The sequence below is a fragment of the Microcaecilia unicolor genome, chromosome 7 (assembly GCF_901765095.1).
Source record: "Microcaecilia unicolor chromosome 7, aMicUni1.1, whole genome shotgun sequence".
Lineage (NCBI taxonomy): Eukaryota > Metazoa > Chordata > Amphibia > Gymnophiona > Siphonopidae > Microcaecilia > Microcaecilia unicolor.
This window is the reverse complement of record NC_044037.1, coordinates 163,641,914-163,667,646: the sequence shown is the minus strand read 5'-3', so window position 1 is coordinate 163,667,646 and position 25,733 is coordinate 163,641,914. Positions and strand designations below refer to the sequence as shown.

Below are 25,733 nucleotides of genomic sequence, written 5' to 3'. Positions count from 1 at the left end.
GTGAAATCTAAGTCCGTTTATTCACTGTGTTTGCTTACCGAGCTGTGCAATGTTGGAACTTACTTCCTTTGGATCTTTAGACTGACCTCTGGTTATATGAGGTTTCGTAAAGCATATCTGTTTCAAAAATATTTGGGATAAAGGGTTCCATATTTATGGATTATAAGATCATTTTGAAATTGTTCTTTTTTTTTTTAGATGTTATATTTCCTAGTAATGTTATAGCTTCTTATGTACTGTGATCCACACTGATCCTGTAACAGCTTGTGGCAGAATATAAATCCAATTGTAATTCCCACTGTGGGTTTTTCTGGTTACTGTTTTACTTACCTGCCATAGGTGCTGCGATGTGCTGGATAGGTGTGTGTGACATACTGGCCGCTTTTCTATTGGTTACAGGAGGGTGCTGTCCCTTCTCCCCTTCCTTTCCATGTCATCACATAGATATGGGGTTGTGGGCATTTTGTAATGAGGGTAGCTGCATATTCTGGTCTTGATCCAGGACAGAACTGTTATAAGGGTGCAATGTCAGTGGTACTTACATTGGGCACTGAGGTGCTCCCTCATGCGCCAGATGAGGCTTGGGTCTTCGTGCCATATCCGCCTGTACTGGTGCTTGAGCACTTCAAGGTTGTGGGTATATGCCAAATTGTCTACAAAACACAAGTTGGTGGAGATAGGATTCAGGTGACAAGGTTTCTTGGCTTCACATACACACTTTGACATGTTGTGCAATGCTCCTCACATAGCTTGTGACAGATGGCAACAGCCAGATTGGGTTGGGGGGGGGGACTGACGGGATGGGTATGCAGTACACAGGCATAGGTGCTGTGTGAGCTGAGGTGGCCTTGGGGAGTGAGGATGGCATGGTGGCCTTTCTGTGGAGCATGTACACTGTTGCTGGAAGATAGGGATGGGCAGTGGGATAAAGCAGGTGTACCTTTGTGTGGCTGCATGTACTTTGGTGAGATGCTGCCAATATTTCCCATCACTAAGTAGGCTGGGGGGGGGGGGTTAGGGTGTCCACATATGTGCAGTCCCTCATTTCAGCATTTAATGGTTAGTGGAGGGGGCTTTGTAATTAATTGTCATTGGATATTCTGATTTTATCAATGTTTTGTTGTTTCTTTATTTTGAAACATAATAAAATCGCTGGATCTCACCCTGCCTATGTATAGTGCTTGCACATGAGTGGTGATGTGATCCTGGGAGGCACTGCTTCACACTCATCTTTCCAGGCTGCTCCTGATGGATCTCCATGCCCTCATGGAGACATTGGGGGGAGGGGTTGGCAGGAAGACCAGGAGCTCACACTCCTGCATAGTGACATTGCTGTACACAATAAGGAACGTTCTTCCTCATGCAGAGGTGTGCGCAGTGGCGTACCTAGGGTAGTTGACACCCGGGGCCGGTCAATTTTTAACACCCCCCTCCAAAATCCAATACTAGGCATACCGAGAATACAAAACACTCAGGACCTATAGAGCAATTCTACCATACCATAAGCAGTCATTTCTACGAGTCACACAAGGAAAAAGAAAGCATCTTAAACACTACAGTTAGCACTAGAACATCAATTCACCTATTGTAAAACGAAACCAGACAGAATAGTACAGATCGTCAATCCTGCACAGTCAATGCGAACTGAAAGTCATGCCTTTTTCACAAACACAGATACACCCTAATCCACTATAGAACAAGTAATCATAAACTTTCTATTTAGACAAAAATTAAACTGAACCCCCAAGATGCCAGACTCTGCATACAATGCAACACCACAGAAACAGAAAATGTCCCCTAGTACTGTGCAAAATATAAAGACAGCAGATATAAATTTGAAAAAAACCTAACAAATACCAATGACCACTTTACAAATTAACAAATAGAAATAAAACAAATATCTATATAAATAAAATCCCCCTCAGACATTCTGAATCCCCCTCAGACGTTCTGAAGCTCACCTCTCTCCAACTGTGGCTCCTGACCTAGGCTATTCGGACTCCCGCACTCAGCCATGCCCATCTGCGCCCTAGGCCACGCCCCATCTGGACATAAAAAGCACTCTCAACGTTCCATTGACCATTGACGTCAATGAAGCCAGTTCGTTTGTTCGAAGCTCTGTAGCAGCAGATGTGGGCCCCGCCCTCGCGTCAAACGTAATGACGTTGAGGGCGGAGCACATTCAAGGAGCCAATCAGTAGCCGAAAGCAGGAGAGAGGCCAGGTTCACACTCTCGCACAGGACGAAGAGGGAGGGCGGCAACACGGTGAGCAAATGGCTGCGGCGAGTGTCCAATATGCAGGAGGCGGGTGAGGGCTCGGGGTCGAGGACCACTGGCGACTCGGAAGCGGGGGGAGGGGGGGAGGAAACAGCACTGGCTACGACTCCAGCGCAGCCGTCATCCCATTCACTGAAAACAAAAGAAGCAAACCTATGACATGCTTCAGGACGTTTAATACACAGGAGTGGAAGTGACCCAAGCAACTGTACGGTAAGGAAGGAAGCCCATTGGTTAATCTCTGTTTCAACTCCCCCATGCAGCCGTCATTGCTATACACTCACAAACAAGCAAACCTAGGAGCTGCTGCTTCACATTGTCTTTTTTAAATTGAGGACAAAAGGAGAGGGGACACAGACAGACCTTGCAACTGGGAGGGGGGACCCTGCAACTGGGAAAAAGGGACGGGGGAACCCCCCTGGAACTGGGAGGGAGGGGGGAATCCCCCCTGCAACTGGGAGACAGACCGGGGGGGGGGGGGGGGGGAGACCCTGGCACATACTCTCATTCTCACACACACACTCGCACCCAGTCTCACTCTCCCTCTGTCACACACACAAGCGCACATTCACTCTCTGTCACACACTCACTCTCTCAAACATACACACTCCGAGGAAAACTTTGCTAGCGCCCGTTTCATTTCTGTACGAAACGGGCCTTTTTTACTAGTAGAAAATAAAATACCATTTTATTGCACTAATACATTTAGCTGTCAGAGGCCAAAGCCTTCTTCCTCAGGTCAATACAGTATAGTGTGTTAGTGTCCTATCCTGACCTGAGGAAGGGGGTTTTGTTCTCTGAAAGTTAGTCAAATTTATTAAAATTAGTCCAATAAAAAGATTACCTTATTTACATGTTCTATTATAAACATTTATTAACACAGCTACAATACTACTTTATCCTAAAGCAAAAAAAAAAATATATATATATATTTTATTTACAGTTTGTTGTCTCTGGTTTCTGCTTTCCTCATCATCTTTTCACTGTCTTCCTTCCATCCAGCATCTGTTTTCATTCTTTCTCTGCCATCCAGTGTCTGCCCTCTCTCCCTGCCCTTTCCATTCACTGTCTGCCCTCTCTCCCTGCCCTTTTCATTCACTGTCTGCCCTCCCTCTCCCCCCATCCATCCAGGGTCTGCCCTCCCCTCTCCCCCCATCCATCCGTCCATCCATCCATCGTCTGTCCCCTCTCTCTCTGCCCCTTTTTTCAGCCCCCAGTTCCAGCTCTCTTATCCCACCTGCACCTAGTTCTAGCCCCAGCCCTTTTCTCGCACCAGTCCCGAGCTTCAGCCCCAGCCACTTCTCCCTGTCCCCTTTTTCAGCCCCCAGTTCCAGTACTAGCCCCCTTATCCCACCTACCCTCCTTTTCAGCCCCCAGTTCCAGCCCCCTTCATCCACATGCCTTGCATTAGGGACCCCTTTTCTGCTCCAGACACATTTTCCCACCAGCCCCAGGCATGGCTCCCATTTTCTCGCATGGCCCCTTCCCCACCCCCCTTCTCCCCACCCATCCCCTTCTCCCATCTGAGATTCCCCATCTCCCCTTCTCCCATCTGAGGCCCCCCCACCAACCCGACCCACCTACCAACTTCATCGAGAGATGACAGCCCTCGTCTCCTGCCTTCACCCTGCCTTTAAAGAAAAATCTGAAAAGCAGCATGGCAGGCAGCGCTTCGCGTCTGCCCTTCTTGTAAAAGAAAGCAGCAGATCTCCTCGTCGATGTCGCGTCTTCCCTTACTGGGTCTCGCCCTCCTCTGAGGTAACTTCCTATTTCTGCGAGGGCAGGACCCAGTGAGGAAAGACCTGACGCGACGTCGACGAGGAGATTTGCTGCTTTCTTTTACAAGCAGGGCATACGCGAAGCGCTGCCTGCCATGCCGCTTTTCAGATTTTTCTTTAAAGGCAAAGGATGGAGGCAGGAGACGAGGGCTGACTGCAGCACCAACGGAGCACCCCCCCCCCCCCCACCCACCCACTGACACCCGGGGCGGACCGCCCCCACCGCCCGCCACTGGGTGTGTGTATATATATATTGTATATATTTAGGTGTATTTATTCCTCCCTGGACAGCGGTCAAACCACTAGCCAGAGATGAACAAATCACCACAGGCTACTGTCAATCATTCTGACTCCTTCACCAAGTATACTGGTGAACTAAATCTTACCAAATAGAAAGGCAGATAAGAAGTATTGCACATGGAGGGAACGTCCTGCCGTTGCGCTGGATGTTTTCTCAATTCGAGGATCACTACTGCCATTGTATGTTTTGTGTAGTGTATTTCTAATTGATGCAAATGTTTATTTCAAAATATCATACTTGCAGTACATCTTTTTAAAAACTTTTTTTTGTGTATTGTTTTTAAACCTACCCCTCTATAGACCCCCATGGGTATTGGTGCTGGGGAGGCATCAGAAGGCTCAGTTCAAATCTTATTCCCATGACCACAGCTTTCTGTCTCTTTGGATCTAAATGAATCTTTGGCTATTTATGTTCAGTGAGAAATCTTACTTGTGTGTGTGTGTGTGTGTTAGTTTGCAAAACAGATAGAAGATAGAGAATAGATTGAAGCAAGGACAGAAACAGTGTAGTTAAAGAAATAGTCTTTTTATTCTTACCAAATCAGACTTTAATCAGATACATTCATCAGACAAATTCTGGATTTAGCTGACCGGAGCTCTGCGTCCTAGATGCGTTGGGGAGATCCTCCGAAATATGCTTGGGTGACCAGTCCTTATATACCATCTGGTCCCCATACAAGTCTATTGAGAGGGACTTTTTTTCTAATCTTGCTCAATCTCTCTGAATCATACCCGGTCAGGTGCCCATGTTTCCGTTTTAGCTATTGCAAGTTATTGTGCAATTTCCCTGTCCTCTCCTTTCCGTTTCAGCTATTGCAAATTATTGTGTAACTTCCTTTTTTGTAAACACTTTGTTCTTATGAAGATATCTAAATATGGATATATCAATTTCATAACATCTTGTGATCTGGGTGCCAACTTATTAAAGACAGACTCCGTGTTATGAACCAAACTTCTTATCATTTCTGTCTTTAATTTCTACATCATGTGTGTTACACTCAATTTGGAAGTTGCACCAGGTTTCATTAGAACTCACCAAGCAGTCCTTGCTCTTGCAGGCTCTCTGCTATAAGGCCATCATCTTGTTATCAGGCCTAGTCAGTGCTTTTCAGCTGTTTAAAGCTATGTAGCTTGGCCCACCACTATTCCAGTGGATAGGTCTCAAAGTAGAACACATATTAACCTGCAGGAAAAGCAAGTCCTTGCTCAGCCAGTCATAGATTTTTAAACCTAGCTGGTATTTTTACAGCCTGAGTCCTAAAATCTGGCCTTCCACCCTTCCGGTGGGCATCCAGTGAGGGCCTCTTGCTGTAGTATAATTATACATTCCCCACTTGTCACCCCCTCTGAGGAGGGGTGACACAAAGCTCGTCAAGCTTGCCATCATCCATTCCAGAAGGTGGCAAGCTATCAAACTAGAGGTGGAGTTTTGGTCTTACAAATTGCTAGAAGGTATGGTGCAAGACAGGAAACTTCATTCTTAGGTGGTATATTTTTGGGCATATGGAATTCCCTTTATATTACCCCACCCCTTGGGCTTAATCCTGATGTCATCTCTCTTGAGGTTTTATGAATGGGACAAATCCATGAGTTCATCTACAAAATCTCATGAAGTATAGGTATATGGGTAATAGCAATTTCAGGTGGATCATGCTAATAAATACTTTCAGGTCTTTCTATGGCTTCTATTGTATCTGTAGCATAGTGCATGGGGAGATAATCTAATGTATCTATCTCAGTGGTCTTGAGAAGGAATAGTGGTTTTGATTAAGCATTGTTATGGGCTCAACAAATATATGGTTAATACTCTGTTTGCAGGCTGTTTAAGGTTGTAGGTATTCAGAATCATTAAACAGGTCAGAATTCTTGGACCTTACTATTACTCATCATTGGCATCCAATCATGAGCACTAAAAATGGATAGCAAGTATGAGGTTGCCTTATACAGCAAAAATGGTCAATCCTAGGAAAATGTATATTAACAAAGGTCATGCATGGATCTTGACATATGCATAATGACCTGGAAGTATGGGAAGCATTTTATATATCCGTTACCCCACTTGGAGCTCAGTCAAACCTACAGAAAGACATGCAGCTTAAGTAAGCCTACACCAAAGTTAAACAATTGCATAACTGGTTGATACTAACAGGGTTTACACCTACATTATGATATCATAGCCAGTATTAGGGTTTGATGTTACCCTTGTATCTGAGCAATATCAACTTCAATTTAAATTACATAAACAGAAATAACGGGGAAACTCTTAGAAAAACAATTAGAACAATAAAGGAAATAATAGGGAAAATAAAAATAAAACCTTTTCAATATATAGACAGGATTACTGCTAAACTGAAAATAAAACAAATATGAATCTATAATGTCCATAAACAGCAACAGTAAATCTCAAGTGAAGTATCAGTTCTGAATTCTCTTTCATCGATCATGGTTGAGGCGGTGGAAGTGCAGAATAATCTGGACGGAGATCTGGAAGATCTAACAGGGCTGGATTTTCAGGCTGGCCTGCTGAAGGAAGTGACCGGTCTTGAGATGGTTAGGCTGGTAACATCTGGTTCTGCGGCTGAGTAAACCCGTATATCTTTCACATGGACCCAAAACTTGTGGTCCAGTAGTTTGCAAGGTGTAAAGATTATTGCCACAACCTTGGGGGATCTAACATCATTTGGGCCTAGATAGATCTTGAAGACGTACTTGTGGTGTACAAACTTGGATCTTTCCATGTCTTTATTCTAGGCATGCATCATCATAATCAGTCCATCAAGAGTCAGATAATATATAGATGTCAAGAGAAATGAAAGACAATGTAAACATGGAGAAAACAGTGCTAATTAAGTGCAAAAGCAAAAGGGAAACCATAAGGGTACAATAATGAAAAGCCAATTTACATAAATAGCAATAGTATATATGAAATTATATCTCCTGATTGGTAGGGGTCAACTGTAACCCTCTTAATACTAGGAATTGGGATTTGCATAATATATCCCCACTTCTGGCTTGCATAATGTGCAAGACAGATTGGTAATCATTACGAAGAGATGATCAAATAACAATGGTAAAGTGTATGGAACAAAAGAAAAGAGTACAAATAAACTAACAATAAAAATTGATTGTTCGAGTTATTGATGTATGAAGGGTCAAAAATATGGTGAACAAAAATAGGCAAAAGGCACGGATAATGCGTTGCAATCTATGGCCAGTAGGTATGGAATCTTCACCTGCGATGACTACCATTCACCAAGGGTTGGGCCCTCAGCTGCAGGAGGCCAGCAGGACTTACGAGCTAGATGATTCAGAAAGAAGGGTAGAGGCCAAAGCTTCTTGAAACTCCAGTAAGTGGAGAGCCTGTCTCTTTCGCTCATGGACCAATTGATGCATCTGTTGAAACTCACGCTCAATAATGTCTCGTATCTCACACCGGGTAATGTTGGGGTCTGTGCATCTGTCCTTTAATCTAGCGATTCTTTGCTGCAACATAGCCTTCAGATCAGATACATTATTGGGTAGCTCTTCTTTGCTAGCAGTCGTCTCCTCGGTGAGGGACGTCAACGGGATTCCTGTATCCCATCTGGGAAAGGCAAAACTTAAACAGACCAGTAGTGCAATTTATGTGGTAAATTTATTGAAAGAAGTCATAATGTTAGGAGGCGTCATGAAGAACCATTGCGTAAATACAAGAATTAGAAAACGAGCCTATTTCAGACAAGGGGTTAGGAGGCGAGTCGTGGGTATAAATGGGGGCCAGGAAGGAGGCAGGGTAAGAACAAAGCATCGAGAATGAAAAAATTTAAAAAACCAAAAAAAAAAATAAAAATAAAAAAAAAATAAAAATAGGCTTACAAAAAAAATAAAAATAAAACAAAATATTATACATCTGAATTGCAGCAAGGCATATTCAGATGGCAATGCAAGAAAAAGGTTCCTTGAAAAAGACCTTCACATAGAGTTTAAGTAACCCTTTTTAAGCAGTCAAAGAAGTAGGAAGAAGCATATCGTTTCAAGACAAAACCACCACGTGGCAAGAGTTAGTTGAAGCAAGGTGTTAGTTAAATACACAAAGCATAAATTCCAGGACCACAGCATACAAATAGTTTACACCAGTTTTTCTCACAATCACTCGCAGTGAAAGACAGAGCAATAGTTGGCATTCAAGGGGTTATTGTGATAACCTGTTTTAAATAGAAAGGAATCTGAAAGTGGAGTGCATAATTTTCCTTATTTATGTCTGAAAGCTTCACCAACTCTCTGTTCAAGAATACTACAAAACCTATGATTAACGCAAAATGTTCCCCCAAATGGCCAGTTCAAGGGAATATTTCTCGCATTTATTCCATATAACGGATAATGGTTATTAAATATTTCTTCTGTCTTAGACAAAGAAATAATGAAAAGCTTTCAGATATCACACACACCATAAAGAGATTTCAAAAATTTATATTCATGGAAAAAACTAAAGAAGTGAATGTCAAGTCAATTTAGACAGCGCAACAGTCAAAGCAGTCAACATTTTAACAATAAGCAATACACAGCTTTTATTTAAAAGGGATCCCGTACAAAGTATAAAGTAAAATGGCATAAATAAGTCAGTTAAGGTATATAAAAAAACATAAAATGAATATCCTCTGGGGATCGCTCATCCCTGCAGTTGATATTGATACCGGAAAACATTTATTTACCTCTCCCATTATGAACTTAACCCCCCTGCTTACTAAGCAGCTCAGCAATGCCAACACAGCCCATTCAAAGTGAATGGGCTGTGTCGACATTAGCACACGGCTTAGTTTTTTTGCATATTTTCCGACAGGAAGATGTTATATTGAAAATGTCCCTCAACGTGTACTTAGTTAATAGAAAACCAAAACTGTGAGCCTGTGGTATGTCATTTTAAGTTGTGTTAGTTGTGTTTTAGCCTCTAATGTAGCTTAGTAAAAGGACCTCATAGGTGGCTGAAAATCCATTTAAACAAATTCTTCTATTATACCTGTGTGTCTCCCACTGCTACCCCCTCCCCCATACTACTACTACTATATGCAGATACTTTTTGTACCTGGGGCAATGGAGGGTTAAGTGACTTGCTCAAGATCACAAAGAGCTGCAGTGGGAATCGAACCCAGGTTGGCAGGATCAAAGTTCACTGCACTATTAGACTCTTGAAAATGTACTGTTTACAAGGCATCTGCTCTATGGGAGTAGTAAGCACAGGAGTAAATTTCAACAAAATGGATCTGAAAACTCATTAGCCCAAAACCATGCCAACCCAAATATTTCTTTAGGCAGCATGAGAAAACGTGCCTTGGGCTGCTTATGTACATATCCAAGATATATTCTAGACCAGAGGAAGCCTAATCATTTTTGTTATGGTGTAGAAGAAGAAAAAAACAAAAGGAAGAGCAAAAAAAAACCTTCCACAAAAAAACTGCAAACACAAACCAAAAAAAAATGGGTGGACTTATGGATTTGGTGGCTTCCACCCCTTTTTTGGATGGTGTAAAGGAAGAACGGGAATTACAAGAAAGTCATTTCACATTTCCATCATCTACGGTATATTGAGATTTCTAATTTATTACAGCTGGCACACTAAATTCAAAATCAACTAAAACTGTAAGTGTTTTTTATTCTATAGAATGTGCAGGGGAATATTAGAATAGCAGAAATGAAATGGTCATTATATAATTTACAAATGATGGATACACTACATAATGGGGGGGGGGGGGGGGGTCCAAGAAAGCAAAAGGGCAGACGGTCTTCAAACTCCAAGACGGAAAATCAACAAAGCAGATCGTAATGAGAAAAATATAATTTATCCTATACTAGTAAAAAAGGCCCATTTCTGACACAAATGAAACGGGCACTAGCAAGGTTTTCCTCAGAGTGTGTATGTTTGAGAGAGTGTATGTGAGAGTGACTCTGTGAGAAAGAGAGAGAGAGAGAGAGAGTGAATGTACGAGTGTGTGTGTGTGAGAGAGTGAGTGAGTCTGGGTGCGAGTGTGTCTGTGAGAGAGAGAGAGTGTGTTTGTGAGAATCAGAGTGTGTGTGAGAGAGAGAGTGTGTTTTACACAGATACAGTGTGTGCGAGAGAGTGTGTGTGAGACACAGACTCTCTGTGAGACTGAGTGTATGAGACCAAGAGAGTGTGTGACTGTGTGACACATAGAGAGTGAATGTGATAGTGTGAGACATAGAGTGTGTGAGAAACAGTGTGTGAGAGTGAGAGAGAGAAAGACATTGACTGTGTGAGAGAGAGTGTGTGAGAGAAAGAGAGTGAGTCTGGGTGCGAGTGTGTCTGTGAGAGAGAGAGTGTGTTTGTGAGAATCAGAGTGTGTTCAAGTGCGTATTTGAGACACAGTGTGTGTGAGAGAGAGAGAGTGTGCTTCACACAGATACAGTGTGTGCGAGAGAGTGTGTGTGAGAGACAGACTCTCTGTGAGACTGAGTGTATGAGACCAAGAGAGTGTGTGACTGTGTGACACATAGAGAGTGAATGTGATAGTGTGAGACATAGAGTGTGTGAGAAACAGTGTGTGAGAGTGAGAGAGAGAAAGACATTGACTGTGAGAGAGAGAGAGAGTGTGTGTGTGGCAGAGATACCTCTCCCCCTCTGGTGTCAGGCCCCCCCTCCTTCCCTCTCTCTGGTGTCAGCCCCCCCCACCCTCTCTCTGGTGTCTGAGCGTTACTGTGCAGGACGCTGAGCTCTGGCTGTGCTTCAAGGAACTGACCAATCCTATTTAATAGAATGCACCTCCAACATTCTGAAGCCGAGAAACCTCGTGTGGTTGGTCACTTCTGCTTGTGACAAACCCGGAAGTACGTGATGTCAATTCAGGAGATGGATACAGAGAGCAGGAATGCCTCAGCCATGCAGTCAGCTTCAGAATGTTGGAGGTGCGTTTTATTATATAGGATGATAATACTCACCTCCAACGTTCTAACCTGCCTGGGACCGTGGACCCCTCGGATGTGTCTGCTAAGCTGATTAGAACGCAATGACGTCAGTAACGTCAGCTGATTCCAAGTCAAGGGGATACTCCTCCCTCTGCCTGGGAATCAGCTGTCAGTGCGCCGCTCCCTGCCACTTCGGAGCAACACAAACCCCCCCCCCCCACCCGAACAACATCAACACCCCTGCCCCCCCCCACACACACACATGTCCCTCCCATCCCGTTCAAGGCCCCCTCACGCCCTCCCACCGAATTCCACACTCCGCCCCCCCTCCGCGTTATGGACCCCTGGACCCCCCTTCTGCGACCCTGTTAAACCCCCCTTCCCGCCGAAAACCGGCCCCCGCTGACGTCGAGTACCTGTGCTGACGGGGGACCCCCAACCCCCGACAGCCGAAGTCCTGTGGCTGCGCGGCGTTGCTTCCTGAATGAACTTCTGTTCAAGTTTCTGTGCGTGCGTCTGACATCAAACGCACGCACAGAAACTTGAACAGAAGATCATTCACGAAGCAACACCAGCACAGACGAGAACAGAACTTTGGCTGCCGGGTGTTGGGGTCCCCCATCAGCACAGGTGCTTGACGGCGGCGGGGGACGGTTTTCGGCGGGAAGGGGAGGTCGACAGGGTCGCGGAAGGGGTGGTCCAGGGGTCCGTAACGCAGGGGGGGGGTGTTGAAATCGGAGGGAGGGCGGAGTCTGGAACTCTGTGGGAGGGATGTGAGGGGGCCTTGATGAACTGGGTGGGTGGGAGGCCGGCAGGGAGGCCTTGAACTGGGAAGGAGAGAGGCCTTGAACTGGGAGGGTGGGGGATTGCCTTGCTAGTGCCCGTTTCATTGCGTTAAGAAACGGGCCTTTTTTACTAGTTAATGAATATTAAAAGTGATACACAAAATAGCCCGACACAGGCCGTGTTTCGCCCAGCAGGGCTGCTTCAGGGGCTACACAATGATCCTCTACTGTCAAAGTATATCAGAATTGATGAAACCAAATGTACTGAAGACCGCAATCGTGAATCTTCTAGTATATATATTGAAAAAAACAGCTCAACTGAATAAACCAGAAAAATGTGCTGATATAAAGTATCAAGAGTATCTGACGTACTTTATATCAGTACATTTTTCTGGTTTATTCGGTTGAGCTGTTTTTTTCAATATATATACTGTCGTTCTACACCACTCAAGATTTTGTAGACCTCAATCATTAACAAACATAACACCATTAAATAAATATATATAATCACTTCAAACATATGTTGTGATCAGTATAAATTATAAACATGTAAAAATATAGTGGACACCAGTAACATATAAAAGATCACATATAAAATGCACTGAAGGGGGGGATCGCGTGATGCACCAGGAGCGGTAGCAGGGCTGCAAAGCTGCTCCGAGGTCCCCGCTCGCCTTTTGACCCCTGATGGTGTAGTGTGACCACCGAACAGCGCGGACTTTACCTCAGCCAAAGCGGTATATCTGCATGGAACAATTTCTTGTTCCAATGCCGTCTGGAACGCTGAAGAGGGCAAAAAAGCAAGAAGGAGAAGGGGAGCCTGTCCGGAAATGCTGGCAAGATGGCGGCCGGGCCGCTGAGTGGCGAAGCGGAATTCTCCGCGAAACAGCTGATGCAGCTGGCGTCGGCAGTGGGGACATCCCTGGAGCCGCGGTTCACTTCCTTGGAGGGGCAGTTCAGAAAATTGGAGGGAGTGCTGACAGAGATTGCCGGGAGGACCGCAGAGGTGGAGAAACGAGTCTCCGTACTTGAAGACACGTGGCAGCTGCGGGAGCCGGAGCTGGCTGGCTTAAAAGAGCAGATCGCCTCCCAACAAGAAAAATTCGATGATTTAGAGAATCGGGCCAGACGAAGCAATCTCAGGTTAGTGGGGCTACCTGAGACGATTCTGGACAGGAATCTGGGCTCTACGCTGGAACAATGGCTCAAAGTGGAATTCGCGCTGTCTGATAGCAGGGGGCCTCTCTGTATTGAAAGAGCCCACAGGCTGGGAAGGCCCCGAGTGGATTGTACGAGGCCACGTGTGGTAATCATCAAAATACATAACTATATCCACAAAGAGGAGATTCTACAAGGATACCGTCTGAAAAGAGAGTCGCTGAATTACTCAGGCGCCCGGGTCAGAATTTTTCAGGACTACTCTACTGTGGTGCAGGAGAAAAGGAAGAGGTTTCATCCGATTTGCACAAAACTGGTGGAGAAACAAGTGAGGTTTATGTTAATCTATCCAGCAGTTTTAAAGATCCATAAAGATGGGAAATGGTCATCCTTCGACTCGGAACAATCAGCTCTGCAGTTTATTAACCATATGGAATGCGACGCTGGATCTCCTGACTGAGCTTGTTCACTAGAGATATGTAAGGCATAAGACTTTGGCTTTGGCGGGACATTTGAGTCTTTTGCACAAGGGGTGTGACACAAAAGTAAAAGGTGACTGAGATGTATTTGGAGGTGGAGGGGAGTGGGGACCTCAGCATGTACGTGATCTTATCTCGATGGGGGGTAGCCTCTCGAGGTCTGGGGGTTATCGAGGGGAAGGGGAAGGGAGGAGGGGGGTTGGGGCAGGAGGTTTTGGGGGGGGGGTAAGAGGGGTCATGGGAAAGGGAAAGCAGAGAGTGAGAGGGCGGTTAATAAGGGGGTAGACTGGAATGTATGGGGTGCAAATGTGGGGAATGTGATAAATGAAGTGTTTGACCTGGGAAAGGATTTAGGCAAAGGAACAGGAGGTTCCGGGGGAGGGTCTGGGCCCCTGGAACCAATTTGGAGAGCATTAATGTTCATGGAGGGAATGAGGAATTATGTCAAGCTGTAAAATAATGACATGGAATGTGGGGGGGATAACCTCCCCGATCAAGAGGAAAAAGATCCTCGCGCATTTAGGGCGCCTAAAAACTGATATTGTATGTCTCCAGGAGACTAGGTTAACTGAATTGGAACATTGTAAAGTGAAAAGAACCTGGGTTGGTGAAGTGCACTCAGTTTCCTCAGGAGCCTGAAGAGGGGGGGGGGGGGGGGGTAGCAATATTGTTTCATAAAAGATTGGCTTATACATCGGAAGTGGTATTCAAAGACCCGGGGGGCAGATACTTGTTACTTAAACTGTGGTTACAAGGGCAGGAAATTTATCTTTTAACGGTGTATGCCCCCACCCCGTATGATAATTTTTCCCCCAAGTTCTTGAAGGAGCTTATACCATATCACATTAAACATGAATTAGATTGGCACCTGGGATCATTTAATTTTTTTCCCTGGAGTAATGCATTGCCCCCCCCCCCCCAGGTCTCTCTCCCTGGGTATAGCCATCTATGCAATTGGGGGGGGGGGGGCGCAGAGGGAGACCGGGGAGAGAACCTGTTGTTAAACATTTACCAGCACACCACTGTATATAATGCAAGGTTTCACATTAGGAGTCACCGTCCGGGAAAGGGATCTAGATGTCTTCGTTGATGATATGTTGAAACCCTCTGCTCAGTGTGTGGTGGCAGCTAAGAAAACAAATGTTTGGTATTACTAGGAAAAGAATGGAAAACAAAAATGAGGATGTTATAATGCCTTTGTATGGCTCCATGGTGTGACTGCACCTCGAATATTGTGTGCAATTCTGGTCACCACATCTCAAAAAAGATATAGTGGAATTAGAAAGGTACAGAGAAGGGCTACAAAACGATAAAGTGGAGGGGATGGCTTCTCCATGAGGAAAGGCTAAAGCGACTAGATATCTTCAGCTTGGAGGAGAGATGGCTGAAGGGAGATAAAATAATGAGTGGAATGGAATTTGTAGAAGTGAATCGCTTGTCTATTTCTTCAGTCAATGTGTAATTAAACTCTGGAATTCGTTGCCAGAGAATGTAGCAAAAGCAGTTAGCTTAGTGGGGTTTAGAAAAGGTTTGGCTAGCTTCCTAAAAGAAAAGTCCATAATCCATTATTAAAATGACTTGGGGAAAATCCACTGCTTATTTATAGGATAAGCAGCATAAAATGTATTGTACTGTTTTGGGATCTTGCCAAGTACTTGTGACCTGGATAGACCACTGTTGGAAAAAGGATGCTGGGCTTGATGGACCTTCAGTCTGTCCCAGTATGGCAATTCTTATGTGCTTATGTACTGGGGGGTCAGGAGAGTGGAGGTAAGAGACCCCTGATTGCCTGTAGGGGAGAGGTGGGGAGATGTCAGGTGGGGACAGGGTTCTCATTCCCTCCCCTCCACACTGACCAGTTTCATAAACTGTCTCCAAGGCTCCATGCAAAACTCCCCACAGTGCTTGCAGCTCAGACCCTCTCCCTGTAACTATAGCAGCCTTCCCAATAGCTGAATCCTACCACAGTCTGCATTGGAAGGCAGGAGGACTGGAGAGCTAACCTTTGAAAAAAATCCAGACTGACACTTCAGCTATCTGTAGCAGTCTGAAAAAAAATCCAAACAGTTGCCAGTCCTAGCCTCCTGAGTCCTACTACTACTTATCATTTCTATAGCGCTACTAGACGTACGTAACGCTGTACACTTGAACATGAAGAGACAGTCCCTTCTCGACAGAGCTTACAATCTAATTAGGACAAACGAGATAAGGGAATATTAAAGTGAGGATGGTAAAATAAGGGTTCTGAACAAGTGAATACGGGTTAGGAGTTAAAAGCAGCATCAAAAAGGTGGGCTTTTAGCTTAGATTTGAAGACGGCCAGAGATGGGGCTTGACGTACCAGCTCAGGAAGTCTATTCCAGGCATATGGTGCAGCAAGATAAAAGGAACGGAGTCTGGAGTTAGTGGTGGAGGAGAAGGGTGCAGATAAGAGAGATTTACCCAGTGAACGGAGTTTCCGGGGAGGAATGTAGGGAGTGATGAGAGTGGAGAGGTTCCTGAGCACATCTGTCAAGACCTCCCTAAACCTTGGCTGTAGGCACCCTAGTTTGCCTATTCCTTAATTGGGCCCTGCTCTTGATATGAATCATTTTGAATTGTGTAATGGAAAGTAGTGCTATGTCTATCTAAAAAATATTGGTTGGGGAGGAAGTGACGTCACGGCTGCTGATGGCAGCTTAGCTCGATAGCTCCCGATCCACGAGGCCATAATAAGCAATAAAAAGCGGCCATCGGGTGTTTTGAACGGCGAATAGCACGTTCCCACGGACTCTGACAACCACCCGACATGAGCAAAGCACAGTCGTCGCGAATTAAAGAACCGGAGAAGCCTGCAGGCGGCGGTTCCAGTCGGGCCTCAAAGCGCCACGAGGTAATGGCGCCGGGCTCACCATCAGACTCAGATTCAGCGCTTTCGTTGGCAGAATCACGCAAGCCACCGGCAAAAAAGGGAGTCTCGGCTGAACTTCGGCAGATTCTAACCGGCATTCAAGAAAACATTCAAAAATCAAAAGATGAAATATTGGAACGAATGGATGTGCTGAGCTCTGATTTAAAAGAACTGGGTGGCAGAGTGGAGGATGTGGAAGTAAGACTGGAAGAGCATGCGGAATCCCTGGTTTCACACGAGGCAAAAATACAAGAAATTGACCGTAAAACCCAGGAACTAACCTACAAAATTGACGATCTTGAAAACCGGGGCAGGAGAAATAATCTCCGCTTTCGAGGAGTCCCTGAGGGAGGAGATACGGAGGATGTTTCTCGAATTGTGCATACCTTATGTGCCTCATTGCTGGGTGACGAGGAGGACGATGCAGCTTCCATTGAGTTGGACAGAGCGCACAGAGCCCTGGGCCCGCGACAAGATAATAAAGTGCGAGACATCATTGTTCGGTTCCATAAGTTTGAAGTTAAGGAGCAGATACTAAGTTGTGCTCGGAAAACACAGAACTTGGAATTTGGCGGAGCAAAGGTCTCTGTTTATCAAGATTTGTCCCAGTTCACTTTGCAACAGAGAAGGTTGTTGAAGCCCGCACTGGACGTTCTCATAAAGGAACGTATTGCATATAGATGGGGCTTCCCCTTTTCGGTGATCTTTACAATCAAAGGGGCTAAGCATAGAGCCTGCTCACTGCCAGACGCCTGGGCGTCCCTGCATGCGGCGGGGCTGGTGAATTCAGGCACACCTCCGGGAGCGGTGGCACCCGCCACTAAAGCGAGACTGCAAAAGTGGCAACGGATCCCTGAACCCAACAAAAAGAGCAACTCGAAGCGGCGGGCTGCAGCAGAAGGAACCTGAACTTTGGTGAAGTAACTCATTTGGGACTTGTAGAGCTTGACTTTGCAAATAAGAGGGTGAGACGGATAAGAGGTGAAATGGTGTGGTATAAATGACTGTTGTTATTAAGCCTAGAGGTTTCTCTCTCTCTCCTCTCTCCTTTGCCTCTAAATGTTTAGAGGAGGTCCTAACTTGGGATCCGAATGTACATTTGTTTAGCTGAGGGGGAGAACTTAAACTAGAGGGGACCTTAAGATGTGAGGGAGATTAATGTGTTGTGGCGGGTGGGTAATGTGTAAAGTGGCATGAAGAAACGGGAAACAAATGGGGTTTGTATGAAAGCTGTTCAAAATGGAAATGTTTAAATGGTATGGGGACCTGATGGTAATTGGGAGGTGGCTGATGGGATGGGGGGGGGGGGGAGGTGGGGTGCCTGGCATGTTGTGGGTTATTTTCTCTTCCTTTTTTTTCCCATTTAGGGGACTTGTCTCCCTGACTGGTGTACGGATGTGGGGGGGGAGGGGGGGAGGTCCGGACTTGCATAAAGTGAGAGTTGATGAACGTAAAAGCATTCAGCGGGCCATGAGTGCAGATATAAAGGTTTTATCATATAATGTAAAAGGCTTGAACATACCTCAAAAACGGCAAAAACTATTTAAAGAGCTCCAGCATTTGAAGCCCCATATAGTACTGTTGCAGGAGACGCACCTCCGCCAGCGGGATGAGAGACTCCTATACCAACCACAATACTCTAAGGTTTTTTTTTGCCTCATCTGTGGATGGATCTAGGAAAAGGGGGGTGGCGGTGTTGATTCACAAACAGGTACCTGCCCAAATAGTTAAAATTAAACGGGACCCTGGGGGGCGTTTTTTGTTTCTGCACATAAACATAGATCAGGTGGATATAACTTTAGCTTCAATATACGCACCTAATGAACACCAAGGGGCATTTTACACTAAGGTGAAGAATCTTCTAGCCACATTCGCCCGGGGCTCTCTGATTCTGGGGGGTGACTTTAATGGGGTCATGGATCCGGTATTAGATCGGTCTGGAGCTGCCCAGTCTGCGGGGAATAGGGACTCTTTGGCCCTAGGATCGCTGGCCCTTTCTTTGGGAGCCCTGGATATATGGAGGCTTAGTTATCCACATGTGAGGGACTACACTTACTTCTCTTCAGTACATACGTCTTACTCCCGTATTGACTATATCTTCCTTGACGTAGCGCTCACAGAGAGGGGGCCGAGGGCAGGCCTTGGGAATGTGACGATTTCTGATCATGCGCCTGTCTGGGTGACGTTACCTTCTATTAAGGTGGAGGTTAAAGATCAGAGATGGGCACTGAATGCTAGTGTGTTGCAAGAGGGGGAGGTAGTGGAGGGCTATAGGAGGGTGTTGAAAGAATACTTGGAATTGAACAAAGAGTCGGGACCCTCCCTTAGTATTGTGTGGGATACAATGAAGGCGGTGTCCAGGGGCTACTTTTTAAAGATAGCCAGCCAACGTGCAAGGATACGCAGGAAACAACTGGCACAATGTTTGGAAAAGATTAGGGCGCTAGAGGCGAGACATAAGGCAAGTGGGTCCCAGGCCACTCTGGAGGAACTGCGTAATCAGCGACTTCAGTTAGATTCTATTTACTCAGACCACTTATGCCAGCTTCAATCCAAAATGATGGCCCGGGCGTATGAATTTACTAACAAAGCAGGCAGAATCTTGGCCATACGTTTGCGCAAGCAAAAGGTGTTACGGGCGGTCACACATATCCGGGGGAAGCGGGGGGATATTCTGAACACAGCGGAGGCCGTACGGCGGCGTTTTGCTGAATTTTATCAGGAGTTGTACGCCAGGGAGATTAACCCTTCTGTGGAAGCCATTACAGAATACTTAGCTGAGAGTGATCTTGCCTCTTTGACACTTCAACAGAGAGCAACTTTGGAGGAACCGGTTTCCTCGGTTGAAATTCAGCGAGCAATCCAGCATTTGCCATCCTGTAAATCCCCGGGGCTGGACGGCCTCCCGAACGAATTTTATAAGAAATTTGCCCCCGAATTAGCACCACTACTAGCCGAGTTGTTTAACCAAATTGGAAAGGGGGAGATGCTTCCCCCCTCTATGCTGGAGGCATGGATAGCTGTGCTACCTAAGCCCAATAAAGATCATGTGGAATGTGGATCATATCGCCCTATCTCGGTCTTGAATGCTGATGCCAAAATATTAGCTAAGGTCTTGGCTAATAGGTTGGGACCGCTACTCCCTGCAATAATACATCCTGATCAGGTGGGCTTTGTTTCACACCGAAAGGCAACAGACAATACGCGGAGAGTACTCGATATCATGTATTTAGCTAAAAAACTAGGTAGGCCTCTGTGTCTCCTGAGTCTGGACGCTGAAAAAGCCTTCGATAGGGTGCACTGGCCCTACATGTATAAAGTGTTGGAGACATTTGGGATAGGGCCACAGTTTCGAGGGTGGATACAAGCGTTTTATAGCTCACCCAAAGCGTGTACTAGAGTGAATGGAGGTAACTCTGATATGTTTGCTCTACATAGGGGTACCAGGCAGGGGTGCCCTCTCTCTCCGCTACTGTTCGCCATGGTTATGGAACCGTTTGCATCAAGGGTCCGATCTAACCCAGGGTACACTGGCATAACCATAGGGGGGAGAGAACATAAGTTGTCCTTATTCGCAGATGATGTGCTGTTGTTTGTCCCTAGGCCACTAGCTGCCTTCCCTGAGCTCTTGAGGGACATTGAAGAGTATTCTGCAGTGTCAGGGTTTAAAGTAAACATGTCAAAAACTGAAGCCTTAAATGTGACTCTCCCAGTAGGAATTGTGGATGAAGTCAAATCGCTATATGCTTTTAGGTGGGCCCCACAGAGTCTTCGTTACTTGGGAGTGAATATCACTGCTCAACTTTCGGAACTCTTTACTGCAAACTATAAGGGATTGTCCCGGGTGCTTGCTGAGGATATGGAGAGCTGGGGAGATATTGGACTTTCATGGTTTGGCCGTATAGCCGCCATTAAGATGAATATCCTGCCGCGCCTGCTGTACCTGTTCCAGGCCCTCCCAATAGAGATGCCCCGAAAATTTTAGCGGCACTGCAAGACCGTATTGTGCGGTTCATCTGGGCAGGTAAACGCCCTAGGCTAGCAAGAGCTTTTCTGTATCAGGAGAAAAACAGGGGAGGACTTGGGGTCCCCAACTTGGCTCGATACCATCGGGCAGTGCAGGCACGTGCGGCGGTGGAATGGTATCAGGATTACCCAGATAGGCAGTGGGTGCATATAGAACAGTCTACAGTGGGTGCACGGCCCTTGAAAGCGCTTATGTGGATGCCGAGTACTCTTAGGTCTTTGGGGGAGGGATTGTGTCCTTCTGTATATGTCACCTTTGCCAACTGGGATAGTCTTTTTCCAAAGCGTCAATGTACATAAGTACATAAGTACATAAGTAGTGCCATACTGGGAAAGACCAAAGGTCCATCTAGCCCAGCATCCTGTCACCGACAGTGGCCAATCCAGGTCAAGGGCACCTGGCACGCTCCCCAAACGTAAAAACATTCCAGACAAGTTATACCTAAAAATGCGGAATTTTTCCAAGTCCATTTAATAGCGGTCTATGGACTTGTCCTTTAGGAATCTATCTAACCCCTTTTTAAACTCCGTCAAGCTAACCGCCCGTACCACGTTCTCCGGCAACGAATTCCAGAGTCTAATTACACGTTGGGTGAAGAAAAATTTTCTCCGATTCGTTTTAAATTTACCACACTGTAGCTTCAACTCATGCCCTCTAGTCCTAGTATTTTTGGATAGCGTGAACAGTCGCTTCACATCCACCCGATCCATTCCACTCATTATTTTATACACTTCTATCATATCTCCCCTCAGCCGTCTCTTCTCCAAGCTGAAAAGCCCTAGCCTTCTCAGCCTCTCTTCATAGGAAAGTCGTCCCATCCCCACTATCATTTTCGTCGCCCTTCGCTGTACCTTTTCCAATTCTACTATATCTTTTTTGAGATACGGAGACCAGTACTGAACACAATACTCCAGGTGCGGTCGCACCATGGAGCGATACAACGGCATTATAACATCCGCACACCTGGACTCCATACCCTTCCTAATAACACCCAACATTCTATTCGCTTTCCTAGCCGCAGCAGCACACTGAGCAGAAGGTTTCAGCGTATCATCGACGACGACACCCAGATCCCTTTCTTGATCCGTAACTCCTAACGCGGAACCTAGCACATAATCCTTTGTTTTACCCGGGAACTGAAGTAGGACCATTTGCAAGGTGGTATGAGGGGGGTTTGCAAACATGGGGTCAATTATTTGAAGGGGAGTCCCTTATGTCATACCAGATGGCCCGTGAGCGGTTCCCGGTAGTGGGGACTGACGAATACGCTTATCTTCAATTGACACATTTCCTTAAGACTCGGGCAGTCCAGGAGGTGATACAGAGGGAACACTCTCCTTTAGAAAAACTTTGTGAGGGACAGACCATGTCAGGTGGGTTAATATCCCGATTGCACCACATTCTTAATCAGTATATACCTCGTCATACCATACATAGGAAGAGCTGGCAGAGAGAGCTGGGTATAGAAATAGAGGAGGCGGCATGGGAGAGAATGGAGCAGGCTGCGGCGGGGGTGTCGTCTCATGTACCTTTCAAAGAAAATGCTATCAAAGTACTGTTTCGGTGGTATATGTCACCGGAGCGCCTTCAGCATTTACCCGGCCTTGTCAGGCTTGTGCTGGAGGGGTTGTGGTCTCAGGGGATCCATGGGTCATATCTGGTGGCATTGCAGGAAGATTAGAGCCTTTTGGAAAATGGTCCGAAGTAGACTGCAGATTTGGCTGGGTCGGACGATACCCTGGCATCCAACCATTTTCCTTTTCTCGGCAAAAGTGGCGGGATTTTCTCCCACTCAACAGGCTCTCTTGCGCTATGCCACGTGTGCAGCTAGAATTGTAATAGCAGCCTCTTGGAAACTACCAGTGGTCCCACCGCTGGATAGATGGCTCCGAAAGATGGGGTATGTTTGCGAGATGGAGCGGCTCATGGCTGAAAGACGAAACCTAACGCCTAAGTGGCGCTCAACATGGGATGCTTATCTCCGCTATACTCGCAAATGAAGTAGGCATAAGAATTAACGATGCAGGTCCGGATTGGGAGGGTGGGGGGATTGAGGGGGGTAGGGGTTAGGGTCTTGTTATCCTTTGATAAAAGTTCCATAAACCTTGAAGTTTTTATGGCCTCGCTGATCAGGTCTCTTAGTTCTTTCAGTAGCCGGGATAGGGAGTATGGACATAGCAATGCGTTGTTAACTGCATGATGTATTTTCCACTATGTTCTCTCTGATTTCTGTTCAGTTTTATGTACCAGGACTTAAGGCTTATCTTGTCATATTTTACTGGATTGCTATATTGTCTATTAATAAAGACTTCATACAAATTAAAAAAAAATATATTGGTTAACTGATAGAAGAATGGATTTGCTTTCTTTGAGCAGACATAAATCCATCAGGGAGTAGTGATATGAGCATTTTTGTGGGTAGTTGCTGCATCCATTTAAAATGTAGTCAGAGTTTCTCCTTTCTGTAAAATTTGTTTTGGGTTGGAATTTGTGTGTTTGTGAAATACATTGTTATGACGTATTGTGCATGCTTGGTGACAAATACTGATGTTCTCAACTGCAAGGTGTTGCTACTGACGTTCTCAACTGCAAGGTGTTGCTTTATCTACTGTACTCTGTTCTATGTCTCATGCCCAGTTTATTCTCCTTGTTTTCCACACAGGTGCTCATGTGACCATCACCGACAGGCAGGTGGCCTTGGAATTTCTGGAGTCAAATATTCGAGCTAACTTACCTACTACCCTGCAGCACAAAGTTGTTGTGAAAGAGTTGACCTGGGGCCACAACTTAGGAAACTTCTCTCCCGGTGCATTTGACTTCATCGTGGGCTCAGATATTATTTATCTGGAGGAAACCTTCCTAGATTTGCTGCAGACACTGGAGCATTTGTCTTGGAAACATACATTGATCCTGCTGTCTTGTCGCATTCGTTATGCTCGGGACTGGGACTTCCTGGAAATGTTAAAGCCACACTTCACTGTAGTTGAAGTCCACTATGATCCCAGCACAGATGTGCATATATTCCAGGCACAAAAGAGTACACTGAAGGAAGAATTATGAGCATCAGTATGATTTTATGCAGTTATAAATGGAAGTGTTTATATTGACTTACCTTGATGAAAAGACATCCCAGAATTCAGTCAATATACACATTCAGTCCTGGTTGTATTAATGATTAATATATAAGACACAGGACAGGTATAATATTTTACTGTTCCTATTTGTTACAACTGTTCAAGGTTTTCAGCCTCCTCTTCTGTTTTATTTCTCCTTCCTGGTTTTTTATTTTTATTTTCTCACTGTGCCAAATGTTTAGAAGCAGTCTTCTCATTTCATTTAGTTCAGGACAAGCAATTGACATGCTAGATAGCAAATTATCCTGGTGCTGCAGTCCAAAAATTCTTTGTAATGAGGTAACATCAAACCAACCTATATATACACCACTATCACTGCCTGACTTATACTTTTGATACACAGATGGGAGTTGCTTTCTCTAGAGCAAGAATTCAGGTGTAACCGTTAACAATTAAATTACAAAAAACCATGACTATTTTTTTCATTGACCTAGAACTTTGTTTCATGACAACCCACTTCATGAACAAAGAGCAAAAAAAAAAAAAATAAAGATTAGTATTAGTGACACATGAAGACAGCCAGAAGTCCAACAGGATCAGCAAGTGCAGAAAGTTTTAAATTACAGTACTGTAAATCAAATATATATTAATGGACCAAAGATATGTGCCAAAGGATGCAATCTGAACTACATTGATTCTTTACCTGAATAAGATAATTATTTAAGTTGGAGCATATCCTATTACAATACAGAATGGACAATAAATAGCCAAAGTATTTTATAATTGCTTCTATAAAGGCAGGGTCATAGGTGACAACATTTGAAAATGATTGGGGTGCTGTACAAAATACACATTACCCCTCCTTGAATGCAATGAAGGCGCATGATCGATATTGAGGAGGCCGATTACCCATTGGCATCCACAGAGCTGGCTCCTATGGGCAGGGTTACTATGATGGTGGTATCCCATTAAACCAATTTCATAGAAGCTATGATGGCTAAGCTATATAATGCTTAATTGTATTATCTAGAACAGTAGTGTCTGTGGATCACTTAAAAATTCCCTTTTAAGATTTATTTTGATTAGTGGTTAAAGTCTAACTCTATTATAAGAACATAAAAAAAAGTCCATACTTTCAAAGGGTGTACCTATTTTCATTCCTTTCCAGTTTTATTCAAAAACAGTTTCCAAAAGATTTTTCATACGGGCTCCAGTATGAAAAAGAGCCTTGGAGGGCTTTAGAAGTTCATTTAATTTGTAGGAATCTCAAACTTTTAATGTTAAATTTCCTCAAAGAATGTGCCAGCATATTAGGATTGGGGACACTGTATTTGAATAGGTTTTGTAAAATACATTGGAAAAACCATCCAATCATAGGGATTGTTACATAAATACTGAGTTGGTGGGGTAGGGTGGGATTGGGGTCTACTATCTATATTGTTACCTTTCATACAGTTTGCTTTTTCTTGCAGAAGGTGAACCAATGTTGGGTTTCTGTTTGTTAACTGAAAATGTCAATGAAAATTCAAGTTAATTAAAAAGAAAAAGTTCCAGCAAAACTAAAATCACATTTTCAAGAGTATTGTTACAGGCATTGAGAAAAACATGGAATGAACTCGTGTTACCCACCACATACATTTTTCATACTAAGGTAAACTGTGTAAACAAAGGGGTCCTTTTACTAAGGTGCGCTGAAAAATGGCCTGCGGTAGTGTAGATGCGTGTTTTGGGCACGTGCAGAATTATTTTTCAGCACACCTACAAAAAAATGCCTTTTTTTTTGTTGTTGTTGTTGCCAAAAACGGACGTACAGCAAAATGAAAATTGCTGCGCGTCCATTTTGGGTCTGAGACCTTACCGCCAGCCATTGACCTAGCAGTAAAGAATTCAGGTGGTAATGACCTACGTGCGTCAAATGCCACTTGGATTTTAGGTGGGGTGACATCAAAAGATTTTACAATTTTTGAACAGACATTATTGCGATGTTATAGAAAACCCATCTTTTCTCCGAGGAACAACATTTCAGAAATGGTAGGTGGACTCTCTTGGGGAGTCCCCGCTATTCAT

The 25,733-nt window shown here is 44.9% G+C and overlaps 1 protein-coding gene across 1 annotated transcript in view; it reads left to right on the top strand.

Moving 5' to 3' along the window:
- METTL21A (methyltransferase like 21A) overlaps window positions 1-24,783 on the top strand; it is a 40,613-nt gene extending 15,830 nt beyond the window's left edge. The window contains exon 4 of the mRNA XM_030210427.1: window positions 23,255-24,783. Within this exon, the coding sequence (XP_030066287.1) occupies window positions 23,255-23,652 (398 nt within the window). The 3' untranslated portion in view covers window positions 23,653-24,783. The remainder of the gene's footprint in view (window positions 1-23,254) is intronic.
- Window positions 24,784-25,733: the final 950 nt, after the last annotated feature.